Source organism: Glycine soja, chromosome 10 (genome assembly GCF_004193775.1).
Source record: "Glycine soja cultivar W05 chromosome 10, ASM419377v2, whole genome shotgun sequence".
NCBI classification, from domain to species: Eukaryota; Viridiplantae; Streptophyta; class Magnoliopsida; order Fabales; family Fabaceae; genus Glycine; species Glycine soja.
Genome location: NC_041011.1, coordinates 46,646,851 through 46,668,229, shown reverse-complemented (window position 1 = coordinate 46,668,229; position 21,379 = coordinate 46,646,851). Strand labels below are relative to the sequence as shown.

The 21,379-nt window shown below is 37.5% G+C and overlaps 2 protein-coding genes and 1 pseudogene across 2 annotated transcripts; 2 read left to right on the top strand and 1 right to left on the bottom strand.

The window, feature by feature from the left end:
• Window positions 1-96: 96 nt before the first annotated feature.
• On the top strand, window positions 97-13,004 carry LOC114371235 (cleavage stimulating factor 64-like). Its single transcript, XM_028328691.1, has 10 exons — window positions 97-296; window positions 511-589; window positions 978-1,152; window positions 1,694-1,727; window positions 1,851-2,095; window positions 2,178-2,255; window positions 3,064-3,099; window positions 3,810-4,274; window positions 5,130-5,474; window positions 12,597-13,004. The coding sequence occupies exons 1-10, from the start codon at window positions 260-262 to the stop codon at window positions 12,738-12,740; spliced, it is 1,638 nt and encodes a 545-aa protein (XP_028184492.1). The 5' UTR covers window positions 97-259; the 3' UTR covers window positions 12,741-13,004.
• Window positions 13,005-13,338: 334 nt separating this feature from the next.
• Window positions 13,339-15,988, bottom strand: LOC114369924 (protein COFACTOR ASSEMBLY OF COMPLEX C SUBUNIT B CCB3, chloroplastic-like). The gene is made up of 3 exons (XM_028327207.1): window positions 15,852-15,988; window positions 15,713-15,768; window positions 13,339-14,007 (listed from the first exon to the last, which is right to left on the bottom strand). The coding sequence occupies exons 1-3, from the start codon at window positions 15,910-15,912 to the stop codon at window positions 13,468-13,470; spliced, it is 657 nt and encodes a 218-aa protein (XP_028183008.1). The 5' UTR covers window positions 15,913-15,988; the 3' UTR covers window positions 13,339-13,467.
• A 675-nt stretch (window positions 15,989-16,663) lies between these two features.
• LOC114369925 lies at window positions 16,664-19,587 on the top strand (annotated as a pseudogene).
• Window positions 19,588-21,379: the final 1,792 nt, after the last annotated feature.

Genomic DNA, 21,379 nt, shown 5'->3' with positions numbered 1-21,379 from the left:
ATATCTTTAACATGTAATATATATATATATATATATATATATATATATATATATATATATATATATATATATAGTTGATAGTTGATTGATAGAACAAAAATGAAACCCTTTCATTAACCCAACAGTGTCGCTGCAGGAGAAGAAGATCGAATCGAAACGAAACGCGAATAAGTTTCTTTCTCTCTTGCTGGACGAATAATGGTTCTGAGGAGGAAGAAGATGGAGCAGCGCTTCACCTTCTTCTGCTGATGTTGATTTCATGGCCACCTCCCAGTCCCAGCATCGCTGCGTTTTCGGTATTCCTCTTTCTCACTCTCTCTCTCTCTCTCTTCGCACTTTTCTGGTTATTGAAGAAATGGGAAATCGAAATAAAATATATTTTTTTTAATTTTCTACCTCTGTGACTCCATGTTTATTGCAACCTTAGATGATTTTGATTTCAATTAGATTGGAAATTGTGAAATTGGTGGTTGTTGGGTTATTATGACAATTGTTGTGATTCTGTTGTAGTTGGGAATATACCGTATGATGCCACAGAGGAACAGCTTATTGAAATCTGCCAGGAGGTTGGCCCAGTAGTCTCATTCAGGTAACTTTGAATAAAGTTAAGCTCTTTTTGTTATGAAGGAATGTTCTTAGGTTTTATTACTTGTTACAACAATTTATGTTTTCTTCCACTCTGTCATTAGGGGATTAGTTCTAGATTATGAAAGTAAAAAAGATAAAATGAATTGAGCTTCTCCCAGAAGTTAAAATCAACTCATGCACTTGGCTTTTACCTTCATATTTTCTTCTCTTGTAAGTGTTTGTGTAGAAGTTTATCCAAACAGGGCTACAAGTGGCTTTCCTAGTTTGTTCTAATGGATGAGTTTCATTATGAGATTTTTTCTGTAATTTCTTGGAACTGCCTTTTGCTTCTTGACCAAAGGTTTATTTGGTTGAAGACTTGAACTATTCCCATCTTCTTTTATCCACAGACTAGTTATTGACAGAGAAACTGGGAAACCAAAAGGTTATGGATTCTGTGAGTATAAGGATGAAGAGACGGCTTTAAGTGCTCGACGAAATCTTCAGGGTTATGAAATTAATGGGCGGCAATTACGCGTTGATTTTGCTGAAAATGATAAAGGGAATGATAGAAACCGAGAACAGGTATATTGTCAAAACTTCTTCGAATAGTGACAAGTTAGTTATTCTCCCAAATCTTTGCTATTTTTACTTTAAAGAAAGTGCAAATCACCTGAAAAGAAGTCCAACTCCAAACTAGTCATACTGGCATGCACCGTGAAAGCCATGAATAATTGGGCATATGTTGTCTCTCATTTATATTTACTTTTTATAATTAGATTTCATTTTCCAAACCACAATATTTGATCAATGTGAATTGTGAAACCAAAAATTGATCTCACATGGATCAATATATCTTTTACTTGTTTATTTACATTTTTGACCAAACAAATTAAGTCACCCACATTCTCGCATAGGTGCTAAGCCTTCTGACACTAAAGTAATGTGAATATATTAAATTCATCATTAATTTCAAAGATGTCAAAGGCATTTAGGACAATGCAAAGATTTTCTTTTCTTGTTTTCCCCCAATTTCTGTGTTTGTGTAGGTCAAAATACTGGAATCTTGTGCTAAAAATCAGTTTTATTTCAGATTAAAATGATTTTTTTTTCTCTTCTGGCACAGGGTCGTGGCGGTCCTGGAATGACTACAAATGTTGGTCAGTTCTTATTCTCATGCCATTCTTATATGCTTTGATAAATTATCTTAGTTCTTACACATATAATTACGGCATCATCTTTTTCATCCCGTGTTTTTCATTTTCTCCTTTTATGTATTAAAGACCATCAGAAACAAGTTGGCATCCCAGCTGTCCTTGGGGAAGCTGTTCAGCATCAGCCTATTGGTCTTCATATTGCCATAACAGCTGCAGCTGTCATGACAGCAGCTCTAGGTGGTGCTCAGTTTGGCATCCAGTCAAATCAAAATAGTTTGCAGAGTCAGTCAGCATTAGCACATGATCCTTTAACTCTGCATCTGGCCAAAATGTCCAGGAGTCAGTTGACTGAGATTATCTCTGAGCTGAAGGTAACTATTGAGTAAAGCTAATTTCGCCTTCCTAGACAACCATCTCTTTTCTTGACTTATTTTTGTTCTTGTTATGATGCAGGGAATGGCTACACAGAACAAGGAACTGGCTCGCCAGCTGTTGCTTTCAAGGCCACAGTTGCCCAAGGCTCTTTTTCAGGTCTGTACTTTTCTCCTGTATCGATTCCTTTGTGAATTTATTCAAGCACAACATTCTTTGATGAGAAACTTGTCTCTTTCTAGTCATGTGTTTGCATGATAGATGCCCGTTATGGTAGCTATCAAGGGATGCTTTCTTCTGGAATTATATGTTATGCCTTGGTTGTTGTAGGTTATGTGCGATCTCTGTTTTTACTTGATTTGCATACCTTGTGGCTTTTTTGTCATTATCCTTTACACTTTTTAAAGTTGAAAAACTTAGCCTGCCATTTTATTGTGTATACTTGAACTGCACCAACCATGATTTAGAATTTAGCCAGCTTTTATATGGGATACGGGTTGGTGTTTTATTTACAGTTTGTCTTATATGCAGAGAGAAGGCTTTTCTAATGGCCTAAGTGCTATTTTTCTTTTTCTTTGTACTTTCTGTTTTCTCTAGGAGTATTCCTTAATCCTTATCCTCAACTCTTGTAATTCTCTTTTAGAAAATTTCTAGTCTAAAGAAAATATATCAATATTCAATGTGTGGGTTGTAATTTAGAATCTTTCAATTTGGTGTGCTACCCTTGGTCTTCATTTTGACAATCAATGCACAACTGATCACTCTTTCTGTGAAAGTTACATATTGTTGGTGTGTTCTATATAATGAGCAATATTGTAACTCCAAAAAAATATAACCATTGGGGATTTTGTGCTTCTCTCCTCCAAATTTGTTTCAGTGTTGTTGAACTTGGATCTATATTTTGCTAGAAATCAATGGTTTGGATAATTTCTCTGATCATTATGTTCATAATTTTCTGTATATGCAGGCTCAGATAATGCTAGGAATGGTGACTTCCCAAGTGGTTTGTTTTACTACCTTTTCACTTGATTTTCATTCCTTTTATATTTTATGCCAAATCATGTCATCCAGGACATAAGAGGGTGCTTTAGGGTGTGCCATAAATTTCACCTTCCAAGGCTGTGAATTTGCATATTAGAGATACCGTGTTCTGGGACAGTTGGAAGCAAATATAAGCTAATATTGTTTCATCACGTGTTTTTAATACTGCCTGTGAAAAACAATGCCTGGGCTGGTTAAAAAGGAGAAAGGGAATAGATTTTCTTAAGCAATTGGATACCTTGTATGCCTTGGCTGTAGGAGTTTTCTACAAATGATTCCATGGACAGCTGTATACATCAATTGTATAGGAGGACTAGTCAAAATTTGGGGAACAAATAGTCCAAAACTTGAGGTCAAAGTTTAATAACTAATCAATTAACCATTAATAAACAAAGCACAAATAACTGAAATGACTTAAGGAAACAGGCACAAACAAAAGCCCATCTGCCGACATGCTTTAAAATACCTTATTATAAAATTAATAAGATACCCCTCTAGGACTGATATAACATCACATGAAGCAACAACAAATAACCCTAAACAATTGTGATCTTTACGGTTTATGTTATGTCAACTTAACATTAAATTTACATCAGACTACTGAGATCTTTTGTTCCTTTAGCTTATTCCTTCTAGATCTTTTAATTTTCCTTTCCATAATAATTTTTGCAGTTACAAATGCCGAACCTTAGGCTGGTTTCAGATCAAACCTCACAGTCTTTAATGAATGAAGGCCAGCTGGGTCAGCCATCATTGGTTCAAACTCTGTCAGGCCTTCCTCCTCCTGGGCAGGGCAAGTTGCAGCCTGGTTTGACACCTTATGCTCAAGAAGGCCAAGTCAACACCATACCTCATAATCCTTTGGCTCCTAATCAATTAACTGCACATCCAAAGCCTCCAGTGCAGCCTCGGATTCCCCTTCAGCAACATCCAAACAATCTTGTACTGCCAGGAACATTGTCAGGGCAGTCTAATTTAATGCTTCCTTCTGCACGTCCTCCAGGTTTGGGCAGTTTGTCTGTTAGGCCTCTAATTCAACCGGGAACTTCAACTGCTCTGAACCAGCAAATGCATCCCTCTTTGCTACAGCATTCTGTACATGTTGGAAACTCAACTGTAGGACATAATATTCAAATGGTTCGTCCAGACGCCAACTTTTGCCAAGTTTTGCTTGTGTTTTTTAGTCCTTTAATGTTGCACATATATTGACACTTTGAAAATTTATGCACTTTGCACCTCCATGCTGCTTCAACCCAGCCTTTCTTTCCATTGAAAGATTATTCCTGTTCTATGCATTTTGTTATTGCTTATTCTTATTTTGATGTAGCAATTTGTATTAGAGAAAGAAACTAGGTGTCTGTAGCACATGATAATAGAGAATACAAAAACTAGGCAATAGGAGAAACACACATCAACTAAGCATAGCTTTCCATTCCCTCTGCATATCTATCAGAGAAGAAATTGTCTTTTTAGCGCACCATAAGGATGCCTGATATATCACTTTATCTCATCAAAGCTGCAAATGAAAATATCTATACTTTAAAATCCTGGAATTACTATTTATGTTATGACATACTGGAATTACTTAATTTAAGATCCTGTCTCATTTGACATCCCTAGATGCCACAGCTAAGGTGGGCTAGGGGTGACTGCAGTTAAGGTGGCTTTCCAACAGTGTCTCTCCTTTCTTTTTTAATAAATTCTTTGTTTATCAAAAGAAAAAAAAGGTGATTACTGATGAAGAAAATCACCAAAGCATCTACTATTGAAGCATCACTGACATTTTATAATGTTTTCCTATTATTTACCATACATAGAAATGTCAAGTTATTGATTGACCATAATTGGCTATTTGCTTTCAATATAAAATGCTGTGGAGCAGATAATCTGTAGAAGCTTATTTTCTCTTCACTTCTGCTGAGCTGTCTACAGCTTCTATTTTTTATGTTTATATTTTTAAAATAAAGCATCTAACTTTATTTATTAAAACAGCATTGCCCCTCCATGTCATCAGCAAATTCTCAGTTACTGAGTAAAGGTGATAAATCTTCTAAAGTTATTGAGGATTTAAATTGGGCCAAGAGAGCTAATACACATTCAAAATCAAACATTCCTTTGGGAGTAGAGAAAACAAACATGGTTCATGATTCTTCAGAATCTTTTACTCGGCCGTCAAAGGTCATGAAATTGGATGAGGGAAGGAGTGCCCCTCTTTCTTCAGGAATTTCAGACATGCCTTTCACCGATGGATCATCTCATATCCTGGGAAGAAGTTCATTACCTGTACATGCAGCTCCTAAAGCGGAAGGGCAATACTCTGAGCAACAATTTTCTCAGGTATGTGTGACTTGGTGATTCATTGATAAGAAGTTAAGGTGAACAATTTTCTTGTGAATTTATTCAATGATTCATTGTTAGCATTTGAATTTGGATTTGGATGCAAAAATTATTGTAAGGTCATGTCTTTCAAGATTCTGATTTTGAATAGCCTTCCATTTGGTTGCTAAAAAAGCTAGTCTAACCCAGAATTGCATAATATTGCCTGTTTCTTAAATATACTCTGAAATTAACATTAGATTATGTGTATGATTAGATATAGTTAATTGAATACCCTTTGTGGATGAATTAAGGTGATAGACTAGTTTTAAACTTTTAATATACTTTTGAAATGAAGATTTACGTCAGTGAAAGATGATGGCCCTGCTTACTATTGCTGATATTTAAGGATTTGGATATTTGACTTTGACATATGTAGCCAGCAGTTATGCTATACATGTTTCGTATCTTTAGTTTGAAATATGATCAATAAGTGGATAAATTTATGCCTTATTTTTTTTTGGAAGGCGAAATATATATTATATTATTGATTAAATAAAACAGTACAAGTGGTACTGAACAAAGAAAATACAAAGCACCTCTGGTGCTGCCTCCCAAAAACCCAAACTAACCCATCAATAGAACATCACCACATAGGTTAACCAAAGGACCCCGATATATTAGAGGACCAATGGTTGAAGCTACTGTTGAAACCTTTCTCTCTAGCTTTTATCCAAGACCAAGCTGTAAACATAGCCTCCTCCATGACTTTAGAGTGATCAAAAGGTTTTCCTTGAAAGATCAAGATATTCCTATGGTGCCATATGGTACTAGTTAGAGCCACCCACCATCCACACCATCTGCTTTGATTTATATTAACACCAAATCCTTCACAAAATTGAGCTAAATGGCTTGCTGGGGAAGCTGGAAGAGGTCCTACAGCCCTGACCCACCCCATGGATTCCCACCACAGGGGCATAATCCTTTTACAATTAAAAAAGAGGTGACCCACTTCCTCCTGCTCTTGACCACAGAGAGGGCATCCTTCATCTTGGAGAAGCACATTTCTTCTTCGCAAATTACCCTTAGTGGGTAACCTGTCCTTGAGAAGTCTCCAAGTGAAGACTGCTGCTCTTGGAGGAACTTTCAACTTCCAAATTAATTTGAAGATGCTGACATCCGAACCTGAGGCATTGTTGTTCAGCATTAATCTATAAGCTGACTTGGTGGAGTACACACCACTAGATTCAGCTTTCCACCTCATAGTGTCCTGCAAGTATCTCTGGATAGGAATAGAATTAATCTCCTCCATAAAGTTGACTGCCAAATCATTTTCATGGTCAAATAAATTCCTCCTCCATTTAAAATCCCATCTCCAGCTATCTTCATAGAAAGTCCCCATTTTTGAAATGATACTATGCTGCTGTCTGCTAATCATATAGAGTGAATTATACTTCTGCTGCAGACTGAATTCTTCCCCTAACCAGCTGTCTGTCCAGAATTGTATTCTATCACCCCCACCAACACTCCATGCCATGTTTTGATGAAAAATGCTGTGCTCAGGCTGGTGATAAATCTTCCTCAGGTCCCTCCACCAATATGAGCTTCCCCTCTTATCTCTGCCCCTCTGGAACTGATTCCAACCTCCGTATTTGGAATTTATGATTCGAACCCATAACTGCTGCTGATCAGTAGCTAAAGCCCAAATCCATTTGCCCAACAGAGCTTCATTGAATTTAGGAATATCTTTAATCCCTAAACCTCCTTCCTCCCTAGGTAGACAAACAACCTCCCATTTTACCCAAGGAATTTTCTTGTAGTCCTTATCTCCCCCCCACAAAAAATTTCTCTGCAGTGCTACCAATCTATGAACTACCTTTTGGGGGATCTTGAAGAAGGATAGAAGATATATTGGTAGAGCATTAAGGACCGAATTGATTAGGGTCACCCTTCCTGCCATGGATAGATTTTTCTGCGCCCATTTAGATAATGTGGATTCACATTTAGTGATCAAAGGCTCCCACACAACCCTGCTTGAGGGTTTAGCTCCAACAGGAATACCTAAATAACAGAAGGGGATTTCCAGTTGTCTACAGTTCAGGGTTTGAGCAGCCTGACTTATCCAATTGACCCTACCTCCTATAATCCCAAACTGACTTTTAGCATAGTTAATCTTCAGACCTGAAGCCAATTCAAAACCTCTGAGCATAGCTTTCAACACTAAGACATTCTCCCAAACAGCTTCACCCACAAAGACTGTGTCATCTGCATATTGTAAAATATTAGTGGGTTCCTTTGTCTTCCCAACCATGTAACTTCTGTATAAGTTTTTCTGAGTTGCTTCCCTCATCAATCCTGTGATGCCTTCTCCAACTATATTGAAAAGTAAGGGGGCTAAAGGATCCCCTTGCCTCAAGCCTCTAGTAGGAGCAAACTCCTTTGTAGGGCTGCCATTAACGAGGATGGAGATGGTTGCTGAACTGAGGCAGGTTGAAATCCAGTGTCTCCATTTGGGACAAAATCCCATTCTTTGCAGCATGTAGTCCAAGAAACCCCATGAGACTGAGTCGTAGGCCTTTTCAAAATCCACCTTGAAAATCATAGTTGGCTTTTTACTTCTACAGGCTTCCTCAATCACCTCATTGAGAATTACAATTCCATGAAGGATGTGTCTGTCTTTGATAAAGGCTGTTTGTCTCTCATCAATAAGGTCAGATATAACATTCCTCAATCTATTTGCTAATAACTTAGCTATCACCTTGTACATACACCCAATCAAGGAGATTGGTCTGTAATCATCAAAGGTCTGAGGGTGTTTAACTTTGGGAATTAGGGCCAAGAAGGAAGCATTACTGCCTCTAGGGAAGCAGCCATGCACATGAAATTCATCTATAAATCTTCTAAAGTCAGTTTTCAGCACTCCCCAAAATTCTTTAATGAAATTGAAGTTGAAACCATCGGGTCCAGGGCATTTGTCCCCACCACAACTCCACACTGCTTCTTTGATCTCATGATCCAAGAAAGGGGCAATCAACTCCTCCCTCTGCCTTTGATTAATTGAAGAGAAATGAACTCCATCAAGGGTGGGTCTGCGAATATGCTGTTCAGTGAATCTGCTGAGGAAGAACTTCACAGCTTCATTCTTAACTTCACTGGGGTTCTGAACCCATTCACCCTGAATGAGAATTCCATGAAGGCCATTACAATGTCTCCTGAAATTTATCACTTTGTGGAAGTAAGAAGAGTTGCTGTCCCCTTCTTTTAACCATTTAGCTCTAGATTTCTGTCTTAAAAGAGATTCAAAAGCAGTTGAAGCCTCCCACAACTCTTGCTGCAGCTCTCTCTTAGCCTTAATCTCAACTTCGGACAGACTTCTATTAGATGCTATATCCTCCACTTCATTTAGCTTCTTCTGGATTTTGTGAATCCCCTTATCATTGACAAACCCAGAGTCTTTACTCCACTTTCTTATGGCCTCTTTCAGATATTTCAACTTATTTTTTAGCACAACTCCCCCCCAGCCCCCCTGCTGAGCACTACTCCAAGCCTCCTTCACCACTCTTTGGTAACCCTTTTGCTGTATCCACCAATCAGCAACCCTAAAAGGCTTAGGGCCCCAATCCAGCATCTCAGTTTGCAAGAGGGTAGGACAATGATCCGAGAAATCCCTTGGGAGAACATATTGACAGCAATCAGGCCAAATAGACTTCCATTGGTCTGAAACCAAGAATCTATCAAGCCTACTCTTGACACTTCCATTAGGCCTAATCCATGTGAATCTGCTACCAACACACTTAATCTCCTGGAGTTCCATATCTGATATCCACTGATTGAACTCTGAAATGCTCAAGGGATCAGCTGTTCGATTAGAAGAGCTAATTCTTTCCTCCTGGCTTCTAATACTATTAAAATCTCCTAAGAAGCACCAGGCACCAGGGGAATTAGAAACTCTAAGCTGCGTCAGATCCTCCCAGAGAGCTCTCTTCCCAGCAAGGTCACACGGGGCATAAACATTCACAAGGAACAGCCTCTGATTGTTTTTAAGCCACCTGCCTTCAAGCATTAAAAAGTATCTACCTTTCACCCTCCTTTCTACTTCAAAAACAGAATTATTCCATAGACACAGCAGTCCCCCAGCAGCCTGTACAGAAGGTACATTGTCCCAAGATGCAGATGGGTCACCCCATATGGACTGACATATACTTTTATTAAAACTCTCTTTTTTAGTTTCTTGGATACAAACAATATCCACCTTATGCTTTGAGATAGTCTTTCGAATAGCTGTCCACTTAATCCCCCTCCCCAAACCTCTGGAATTGTATGATAGGATAATCATGTAATTTGTTTTTTACAACCCATCTCAGCTGCCACCATATTATCTCTATTCTCCATGTCTAGCATAAGCTCCTTGAACTGTATCTCATCTCCCTCAAAGCTGAGGCCCAAATCTCTTACTAAGGCACACTGCTGTTCTATGTTATCCCCTTGGGTTGAAGGCATACGGTCTGTTTTTAGATAATGGGCTTTTCCATGACTTAGAGGTACCTCCTTTCTTCTAACATAAACCTTTGTGGCTGACTTAATTGGGCCCTTTTGCTTCTGGCCCGTTTCCCCCAAAACTTCCTTTATATCTTGTTGACCAGATTGTAGGGTGACTGTGCAATTAGGCGTGTTAGTCCTATGCATGTGATCATCCTCAAGGTGTCGAAGCACCTCACTGTCCCCCTCTGTGCCTGTGTCTGAGTTTCCTTTATTAGCCATATAAACCAGTCCCGTCTGCCCCTCATCACCTGTAACGTTCTCTGAAGATTTTGCTACATGCATGCTATCCCCGTTTCTTCTTTCCCCTTCATTAATAAAGTCATTACTATTCAGAGTAATGTGACCGTTGTGGGGTTCGGGAGCCACACCATACGAGGCGTCTGCGTTTTTCTTTCCGTTGACCACGTTGGAGTGGGCCACGTCATCCGTGTCGCTGTTGGACCGGTCCAAAGCGGAACGACCAAGGGATTTTATCCAATGGTCACGACGAGCTTGGGACGAACGAAAGTTGTTGCAGAAACCATCGTCCATGTTGGCAAAGCCGCCGTCACTGTCCTCGCTGCCGGATTGGTTCCCAAGAGTTCCGTCTCCGGGAGAAGCTGGAGTGTTTGGCTGCGTCGATAGAGGTGATGGCGGAAACCAGTTACTGTTCCGATAACTCTTCATTTTCGCCCCTATACCGCTCGTATCCTCCACCACAGTGAGCTCGTATTCCTCCCCGTCAATGGTAGCCCATAAGTTCTCCTGAAAGCCCAGACTTCGATTTGTCCGAACAAGAATTCGTGCCACATCCATCCGTTTACGTTCTTCCACATACTCGTCGACCTCCACCATCTCCCCGATACCCTTCAACACCATCTGCAGATATTCAGGTTTCCACACAACTAGCGGAAGACCCCCTAACAGAATCCATGTGAGCCTGTGAGTTGGTCTGATGTGCGGAGACCATTTTTGAAGGTCCGTTATGGGTGTGGAACCGTTCTTCAGTTCTTCGTTAATCAGTTTGGCCGCATTGGAGTCATCCATATAGGGGAGAATAACCCAGTCGTCAACCCAGTAGCAGGGGTGTATATCGTGATCAATCACCCACCTTAACTCCTCTTCTATCTTTTCGAACATCCCTCTATTCTTCAATCTCCCCACCCATGCCTTCTGGAGCCATTCACTGTCCGCCATGTTTGAATTCAAAACCACCGAGCTCTGTTTTTCTTTGTTGATACCCTGAGGAGTTTCCTTCATCTGATGTAAGCTTCCTTCACCAAGTGTCCCGTCCTTAACCACTTCCAGGTATGAACGTGGTCTATCACCATAACAGGGACCTCTGTTCTCCTGCTGCTTCCCCTTCTGCTTCTCCTGACTACCCACCACTTTCTGTGAGGACTCTGCATCTGAAAGTGCTCGATACACCTTACCCCTGTCAAACCTTGGGCTGTTGACAAACAGTTTCATTCCATCAATGAAGATGTTGTTGTCCAAAACTCGTTCCAGCTTCTTCACATCCGTCACATCTTTGAACCTGACGAAGCCGAACCTGTGCCCTTCCTTATTTTTGTGTTTGGGAATAAAAACTTCCCACACTCTACCCCATTTCTGGAAAATCTTCCATAGATCAGTCTCCCTTATCCCTACAGGGAATCTGGAGAAGTAAAAAGTGGTAACATCTTCATGATTGCTCCAACGCGTGTTCCTGTATCGCAGCTGTTTTCCATTACCAACCACCCTGCCTCGGTTTTCTGCTGCGTTATTTTTCCTCCTACGTGATACCTCTACCCACTCTTCATGTTTGGTGATCTGATCATTGACATCCTCGTATCCTGTACTCCACGTCACTGCAACATTCCTATGGTAACTGAAACCTTCCGCTCTACTATTTCGTTTTCCTTCTCCGATAGGAGATGTCCTCCCAGCATACCTTGATGAAGGAACACCACGATGAGAAGACACCCTCCTCCCACATTCTCTCTTGTGCTCACTCTCTCTGGTTCTGTGTCTGCCTACTCTCTCTCTCTCTAAGCTCTCGTGGTCTCACTCTCTCTCTCAAAGTTCTCTCTCTCTGTCTATGTCTCCTCCCTCTCACTCTCTCATCTCTCTCTGTTTATGCCTTATACACACTGCCAATGAACCAAGTATCTTCATTCAAGATTTCAGAAAAATTGACGTCGCAGTTGATGTCGGAACCATCTTTAGTTCACTAGCCTGCACTTAGGGATCATGCCAATATGACCACTAAATGGCGTGGAACTAGATTGTTGGATATAACCGATCATATCTGTACTTTAGGGATCATGCTCACATAACTCTGTCTTGGTTACGAGCTTAAGTCTGTTATGACCTGAATTCCATGTTATGAGAGGGATTTTATGCATAGTACAAAACTCATCATATATTTTTATATAAAAAAATCCAAGGTTTACTCCCAACTTCTATTTAGAAGCATAACTTTTGCCAGAAAATGCCTCTAAATGTTTCAGATTTACATTTCTTTGTTTACTGTTTCAAATGCTATTGTTTTGATTCTTTTTTACCACAATGGACCCTATCTTGTTTGATCAACGTTTTGGATATGTAAATCATTATTCTTATTTTCTTTGCTCATCCCAGCTTCCACCTGATGTGGAGTCTGTTTTGCTGCAACAAGTATTGAATCTGACACCAGAACAATTGAGTTCCTTGCCACCAGATCAGCAACAACAGGTCATTCAGCTCCAGCAGGCTCTACGGCGAGATCAGATACAGCCCTCATAACAAACAGGGAACTCATCAACAGTTCAAATAGCATAAACTTATTTGTATACTAGCATTTTCTGTAGATTAGCATCAGAATATCCAAATTCTTTCAACCACTATTGCTTCTTTTTGTAATTTGTTTTCTAATTCCTTGTCCAAATATTCGATGTAGCATTGAGGGGCTCCAGATGGGCGTATAAATCATTTAGAAGAGATGTACAATAATAATTTTGACGATAAATTTTTTTCCGTTGACATAACCTTTGGTGTTGGTTGAATATCTTTGCCTTGTCATTTGAGCTATTATAAGCATGCATATATGGTTGAATATAGTACTCCTGCACCGACCAAGTTGCGTTTTATCGCTGATACGGTGATACCACTTAATCAAGATAATAAAATATCCAACTCAATATCCAGCGTATCAATTTTCATTTCTTTAATTTCCCCTTGTTTCGTTTCTTTAATTTTCTCTTTAATCGTCTTCCTAATTTTCATACAGCAAAGGATATATTAAGCTTATAATTTATTAAAAATTATAAAATCGAGAGATAATCATGTGAGTTTCACAAAATTTTATTCTTTTTTATAAATTTTAACCAATTAAAAAAATGTGTTTAAAAGAATGACAAAGTGTTCCTAGCATTTCTAGGAGGATGCATTATACCGATGTAATTTTGTATACATGTGTCATCCAATAAGATGATATAGAATTTATGTCATTCATAAATTCCAAATGTGTAAGCTAATTGACTTGTTGGGAAAGGAGAACTAGTAATCCTTGTGGACCTACTAATATTTCGTTAAGAAAACTGATTAATCCAAACCAGACCACTGGAGTAACGTCCACACCAGCAAGAGGAGCAATCACTTTGCGGGTAGGAATGAGAAGTGGCTCAGTAGGAGCATAGGCTATTACATATGGAAATTTCCCCACTGGGAGTTTTGGGTACCAAGACATGACTATTCTTACTATAAAGAGAAAACCAAACACTGAGAGGAAGGGACCTAGAAATCCAATGGCCAACTTTGCAGTAGCAGGGTCAAGATCTGCAAGAACCAATCTTGTCATGAAATCTGAGGAAGCGTGTGAAGTTTCTGGCATGCTCAGTTTGAGAGTATTCAAGTCTACATCTGAATTAAGAGATATCTGTGTGGTGGCTGCATCCACTAGTGAGGATATTGTTATGCCAGCAGAAGCTCCAACTTCTGTGTAGCATGAGCAACATTGCATGACTCCGGAATTGTCATTGACATTTCTTTTAGTGTGATACTTTGAACTTTTCTGCAACAATGAAAATCTCAAATTAGACTGAGATAACATGGTATTTTGCAGCGTGGAAGAAAATACACGTGTTTTGAAGGGAAAGGAATCATTGAAATCTTGAGACACGTTCAACTCTAGCTAGTAGCCATATAAACCGCCATAAGATGTAATTACTAATTAGGAGTGCCAATTGGTGGATTTCAAGTATCTGAATCCAAACCCAAGAAACTACCCAATATCTGAATCCTCCAATAACTCGAAATAAATTTACATTTGTCCCACTTAATCCTAAATACCTGAAATATCCGTTCAATAAGCTACTACAATTGGGAATTGATAGAAATTCCCTTTTTATTTTATTGACAGTAATAATATGTGCTGTAATCTCTATAAAACATAAAAATGTGTATCAGAGAAATGACCCCTAGTAAACCAATCCATGTTGGGATTATATAATACTACCTCCGGTCCTATTTATTAGAAACAAGTTGCAGTGTATTTTACATTACAACTTGTTTATTATGAATGGGATATGAATAGGACCGGAGATAGTAATAATTATGACCAGATTTTGGAAATACTCTTATGTCGGTAGGCCATCAAACAAGGGCCTAATATATGTTTCAATCTTGTCCTTTGAACTGCAAATCAAATTCTTCACTCTACTAGGGCATTTTATCAAAAGAGCGTGCACACTTTCAAAGTAATAACAAGATAACATAGCACATTTTCAATGCTTTTTTCCAAACTCTTTTAAATATATCAATAATAAGTGAAGGAAGGAATGCAGGTTCCATGACAAATTTCTGCTAAACAAATCACCACCTCAATATAATAATCTACTTATGCAGGAATTCGCAAAACTAATCTATCAATAGTTGAAAAACCAATAATTTATCACATGACCCCTCTTGTCGTTCTCACCAATTTCAAGTCAAACATACAATATAGATTTACACCTCAAATTCATCCACTTTTGATGTCATTTAAAACAATCATATTTGTCACCAGGATCCTTAAATTAGTAATAATATAATGAATGAATTTTAAGAAGTAAAATATTTCAGCCATTTGAACTATATTTATGCTAGCATTCTGTGTAAGCTATAATCTGAAAACACTATCTGTGGGGATGTCCACATCAAATATGATCTTTCCCTTATTTTTCCTGCCCTTCCTAGTTAAATCAATTTCTATCAAATCACAATCGCACCACAATTCCATGTTAAAGGAGGTTAGTTCACCGCACAAGCTTGTAGCACAATTGGACCGGCCCAGTCTCTAAGATTAGGATGTGATTCATGATGATGGTGTAGGTTTCATCCTCCACTCATTAACCCACATATCTCTCTCCTTATCTCAGGTGCTTGCACTTCAATGTATCAACAAAAAAAGGGTTTTTGCTCATTCTAGTCATCAGTTGAAGCCAAACATTGTTTTATTTGCTTGGTTACTATGCAGAAATAAAGAAAAACAAACAATTAAATGCTTAAACAGACTTTTGTTCACAATATAAACTATATTGGCGCACAGCTAATTCAACAAAAAGAAGAACTACTTATTTATTTATTTATTTATAATCATTAACCCATTTCGAAATTCTAGACAGAAAAGAAAATATGAACACGAATTTAAACAACAAACGCAAAAAATCGCAAATGGGTATGCCAAACTTAGCTAATGAAAGCATTCCCACGAGAAATTTGCAGATAGTAACGCTTACCCAGACCCCAAAGCCAAAATTGGTTGGTTTGAATATTGAAGGTTTGCATTGCCGTCCTACAAAAATGGAAAATTGAAACAAAAAAAAGTGTGAAGGGGGCTTTGATAGAACGGAGAGCATATGAGAGTTGAATACTTACCTCTGATTCCCGCATGAATATGAAAAGTGTTCAGATTCAGAAGATAAGATTGCGTTGCCATTGTGTCTCGCTAGAACAGTAGAACGTACTAAAGGTAAATGCACTTCCACTAATATAAATTTATTGAGAATATCAAGTATTGAATTTCTCATTTAATCTCTTGATAAATTATTTTATTAAATTCTATGGACTAGAATAAATAGTGATTTTTAATCTTAAATTTGGGAACAATTTGTGTTTTTATTTGTATATAATTATCTATTATTTTTTTTGAAATTTAAATTTAGGAGAAATTTATGTTTTTATTTTTTTTAATCTTAAAGAATTATGTTATATATTTAAGAATACTTTCACATTAATTAATCAATTAATTTGATAATTAGTTAAATTAAAAGATACATGGTTGAACGACGTTGCATATCCATCTTCTCCAAAAACATTTCTTTTGGTGATGAGCCTTCCAATGTTGTGTGGTTAGTGACTATGAGAACAAATAATTTCTCTGAACAATTCAATCCACTCCAAACTGCTATAATCGTATTATTTTAAGGATGCGATAATCATTGTATCATTTTTTTGGGTAAAGTTAATCATGTAAATATATTTTTTTATGTTATCGTGTACATATTTAATGACAAACATATCTAATAATTTATATTTCAAGATCTTCTTTCAGAATCAATTTTAATATACTAATAATTAATCGAATATAATTTTTTTTGTTATTATTTTGTGGGAGTATTACAGAAACTTGGGAGGCAAGTTGACAATGATTGCACTGGTTTTCAATTTTGTTTTTTAAGACAATAATCACACCTATGCCGAAACAATTGGGATTTTTTTAGATTTGGATACAGTTACTAATTCATGAATGATTTGACATAAAGAATGAAACTTCCTTCTCCACTCTACAAGAATTTTAGGCAAGCCGCTCCCACCAGAAGGGGCCGTCGCATTTGCCGCCAGCAATGGCTTCCCTCTCTCCGCCAAAATGTACGGCTCCTACGAGGTCCTCAACGTGGACGCTGTCTACATCCCACTCCCCACCAGCCTCCATTTTCACTGGGCCGTGCTTGCGGCCTAGAACAAAAACCACTTGCTCCTGAAAAGCCCGTGGCGCTCGACGTGGTACAGTTCCACCGCATTCTGGAGGCCTGCAAATCCAGTGGTTTTCTCTTCCTACACTCATCATTTGTTCTTGTACACCCAGCATTTAGGGTGAAAAACCAAAAACACTCTTAGGTATAACCTATACGGATTATCAATCCGTAAGGTCATCACGGATTCATAATCTGTAAGGCCACGGACCTTCGCAACAAGGTTGGCGGCGACAAAGAACGCGTGCGACGTGAGAGGAGACGCTTGCCGACGATGAAGGAGGAGCGAAGGGACCTCGCGCGACAATGAAGGAGGTGGCGGTGACCTCACGCGACGGAGGTTGGCGGTTACCTCAAGGGACCAGAGGGAGGGTGATGGCCATGAAGGAGGTGGTGGAGCTGCGACGCGTCGGAGGTTGGAACGAAGGGCGGTGGCAGAGCTGCGGCGCGACAGAGGTGGCATAGTGGAGTTGGTGAGGAAGGTAATGGTCTTACAGATTCACCATGGATTGTGAATCCGTATGAAGGATTTTCACAATGAGTATGTTTTTAATAAGGGGTAATTTTCAAAAAACAAAAAATTGTTGGGTGTACCAAAAAAACGTTAGGTGTGCAAAGTAATTCCCGAATCCAGTGGGGTGCAGTTCATGGATAGCACCATCTGGGTCCATAACCCAAGGACTGCTACCATGGCCCACTTCCTCAACGATGCGCAACGTTTTGGTATCCTCAAATCGGCATTCAGTATTCATTCCATTCTGCTTCTTATCCCGACTTCAACTTAATTTCAAAAATGGCTACAGACTTTGGGATCTGTCAGTTGTCACACAAGTCATTTGTGTTAGTACTACTGAGGAAAGCTGATCGAGCAAAAAATTTAACCTTAGGGACTCCAAACGGATTTATTAAGAATGAAACTTTTGATGATTCACAGAGTGAAAGGATACGAAGCATTTATCAGTTATTCATTTAAGAGAAGGTAAAGAAAGTTCTTTTAAGTAGTACTACTATTTCATAAAATATGCAGATCCTTAGCTACATTTTATGTTGTTTCGAGTGAGAATTAGAGTTTTAGTTCAGTAACTCATGTTAATATTTGATGTAAATAAATATAAGGCTGGTTGGATAGTTAAGAAAGAAAAAAAAGAGATAAAAGATGACAAATTGGATTCTTTCTACTAATAAAAACTAACTATCAATTAATATTTATAGATAAATAACAAAAATTAATTAACAATTAACAATTTGTTGATAAAAAAATATATTTGATGTAAACTTTTATCATGTGAGTTAATGAGTGAGACTTCTATTCTGATTGGTTTAAATATTTTGCTGACAAAAGGCACCAGTGCTAGAAAATACATCTTTCTTAAATGGAGCTTAAGTATCTTACGAAATACGAACTAATGAACAAATGGAGTCATTGTGCCATTTATTTGTTGTATTTCCAGTTTGGAGGGTCTTACTAATATAAATTGGGCTTCATTAAAGTTTTTAGGACCAGTTGCACGAGTTGATGTTGCATTTTGATTGTCATATTTGCTTGGCCTAACTTTGTTGAATTCATTCCTCAGATTGAGTTATTTCCTTTGTTTTTCCTATTTTCAGGGGAGGGTATGTATGTTTTCCCAGATTGATGAGTAGTCTTGTGTTCTGGGTTGTACAGGTGTGCACCTGCTTTACATTCGCGTGAAGTCGGATCTTGATGCTCTTGGTTCTCTGGGTGATGCAGGATGGTATTGTATTAGGGCAATCCTGTTGGCTACCAACTACGTACGAATTGCCTAAAACAGTAGTTGCTTCATATGAACCTGTGCTTAACAAAGATGTGGTGATATTGGACTGTGGGGCTTCTCTATACTGGGAAGATGGGAAAGTAGCAACCTTCCATTGCTCCTTCTTGGCAAACTTAACCATGGACATAACAGCTATTGGCACAAGAGGAACTCTGCATGTGCATGATTTTGTTATCCCTTATCATGAGAAGGAGGCATCATTTTTGGCTGGTACAGAAACCGGCTTTAATGATCTTGTCACAGGGTGGGATAAACAACCAAGTAAGAATACAGTGACCACTGATCTCCCTCAGGAGGCTCTTTTGGTTAAAGAATTCGCCGGTTGGTCGGAGAAATCAAATTCAAAAACTCCAAGCCTGACAAGAAGTGTCCAACTATTACTAGGAAAACGCAACTGGTATTGGATGCTGTGAAGGCTTCCATTCACAGGGGTTTTGTGCCTGTTCATATTCAGGAGTAAACAAGTCTTTCCACTGTATCTGATTGTGTACCCTGCCGAAGTGAGATCCTCTTTCTGTTGTGCATTCCAAATAAAATTTCACTCTACGTTGTAAGTATTTGTGAGTTGTTCCTCTCTGCAATGTGGTGGAAAAACAGCAGGTTCTGTAAGCTACAACCATTCTAATTGTTAAATTTAATGTCTTTCGAGGATGGTGATTGGTGAATAAAACTGCCTTAACAGTGAGAAAACCAGTGATGACAAGAATAACTAATAGTACCTTGGTGTTCATCTTCATCATATAACTAGTTAGTTGACCTGTTACGCATGTATCAAAATGACTTGTAATATAAATGATTTTTTCTCCTTGATATTAAGTAAAACATCTTGACATACAGCCCATGTGTAGAAACTTAAATGAAAAATTATTTGTAAGGTATATTAAGTATACAATTATTTTAAAAATTATATTTAAGCTCATTTCTAATTAGTTCACAGAGCAAAGCTTTTTACACCCACGGAATATCAAAATTAAACTCAAATAGCTTGAATGTGCAACCTTCACACACCTTTGTTCCACACTTGATCTCAAGGATCATCATCCATGAAAGAATATTTTGTTCTCAATCGATGGCTGTTTGCAGCAAGTAAGCCTAGTGACTAGTCTGTTTTTTGTGCAGTTGTAAGGGCAGGGGTGTGAGCATGGAGTTTGTTTATAATGGTCATGATTTGAATGAAAAAGGAAGAAAAATGGTGTGTTGATATGATTAAAGAATCATGGTAATTCTAATGCAAGGAATGCTGGGACTTTTTGTTGAAGAAGATAATAGATGAAGGCATGATAACATGTTGACGAGTGAATGCTGAAGGAGAATGTGTGTGCTTGTCGTGAAAGTTAAGTGGGAGAGAAGAAAGAAAACTAAAGCAAGGCAATAAATGTTGTAGGGACGTGCTTTTTCGGGAGGAAAAAAGCAATGATATACACATAGGTTATTTTGATATAATTAACCCAAAGTTAAAAAATTAATTACTTAAATTAAAAGGATTCCATAAAATATAATTGAAAAGTATAAAATGATAAAAAATAATAATAAATAATTTATTTAATAAATATAATCAGAAAATTAAATAAATATATTGATGATAAAAATAAAATAAAATATAAAAATAATTAGAAATTAACGTTTTAGAAAATTGTTATTAAGATTTAAAAAATATTAGAAACTATTAAAAAAAACTTTCCTTCAGCTAATAAGTTTTTTTTATCATCAAAGGGATTAAAAGCCCGAAGTAGTTCTGATTACTGGTCAACACAACCAGAGAATCTAGGAGTTTCTCCACAAAAGGAGGAGGATGATAAAAAAAGTATACAATCAAAATTTAAAGAAAGACCAAACTTGGCAAACCAATCAGCCGCAACATTTGTAACATTGCCACTGCTAAAATGGCTTTTAACCTTAGTTTTTTTTTTTTTTTTGACGGAACTCTTAATCTTAGCTAAAAATGAAGAACAATGTGACAAATTATAATTGAACAGTTATCTGAAGAAAGTTACACAGAAAATAACGAATTAGAATTGAATGGTTAAAATGGACGCTTGACCAAGAAGGTTAACCGTATAATATTCTTTTTAATAATTTGACACGTATGATCATATCATACATCTGGAGCATGACCATTCGTGCATTTTCTTTTCATACAAAATAATATTATTGAAACATGAACCACTTTTTTCCCTACTAATGGGCCTAAAACATAAATTTTAATTATTTTATCCTTGAAATAATCATGTAAAATTAACTAAATTATAAGTTGACAAATAAAAAAAACTTATTAGTTATTGAAATAAATTATCAAATACATGTGTTGAATTAGTTTATTTTAAGAAATTAAAATATGATATTCGTTTTATCAATTTGAAGTTATTTTCAATAATATTGTTTATAAGATTGAGCTTCTAAATAAGCCTTCTTTATAGCAATAATGAAGAGGGTGTTTGCTGGACTTGAGTTTAATATATCTTTCCCACAAACGTGTGCTAATTACAAAGTAAAACCCATAATATAATGAAAAGTCAAAATTGCAAAAAATAAATAAATTAAAGTCAATGACCAAAAGATAACGCTTGTTTTGATTAAACAATCTTAACTATTCCATGGAAGTGGATATTCTATGGCTTTTTAAGTAAAGCTGTTG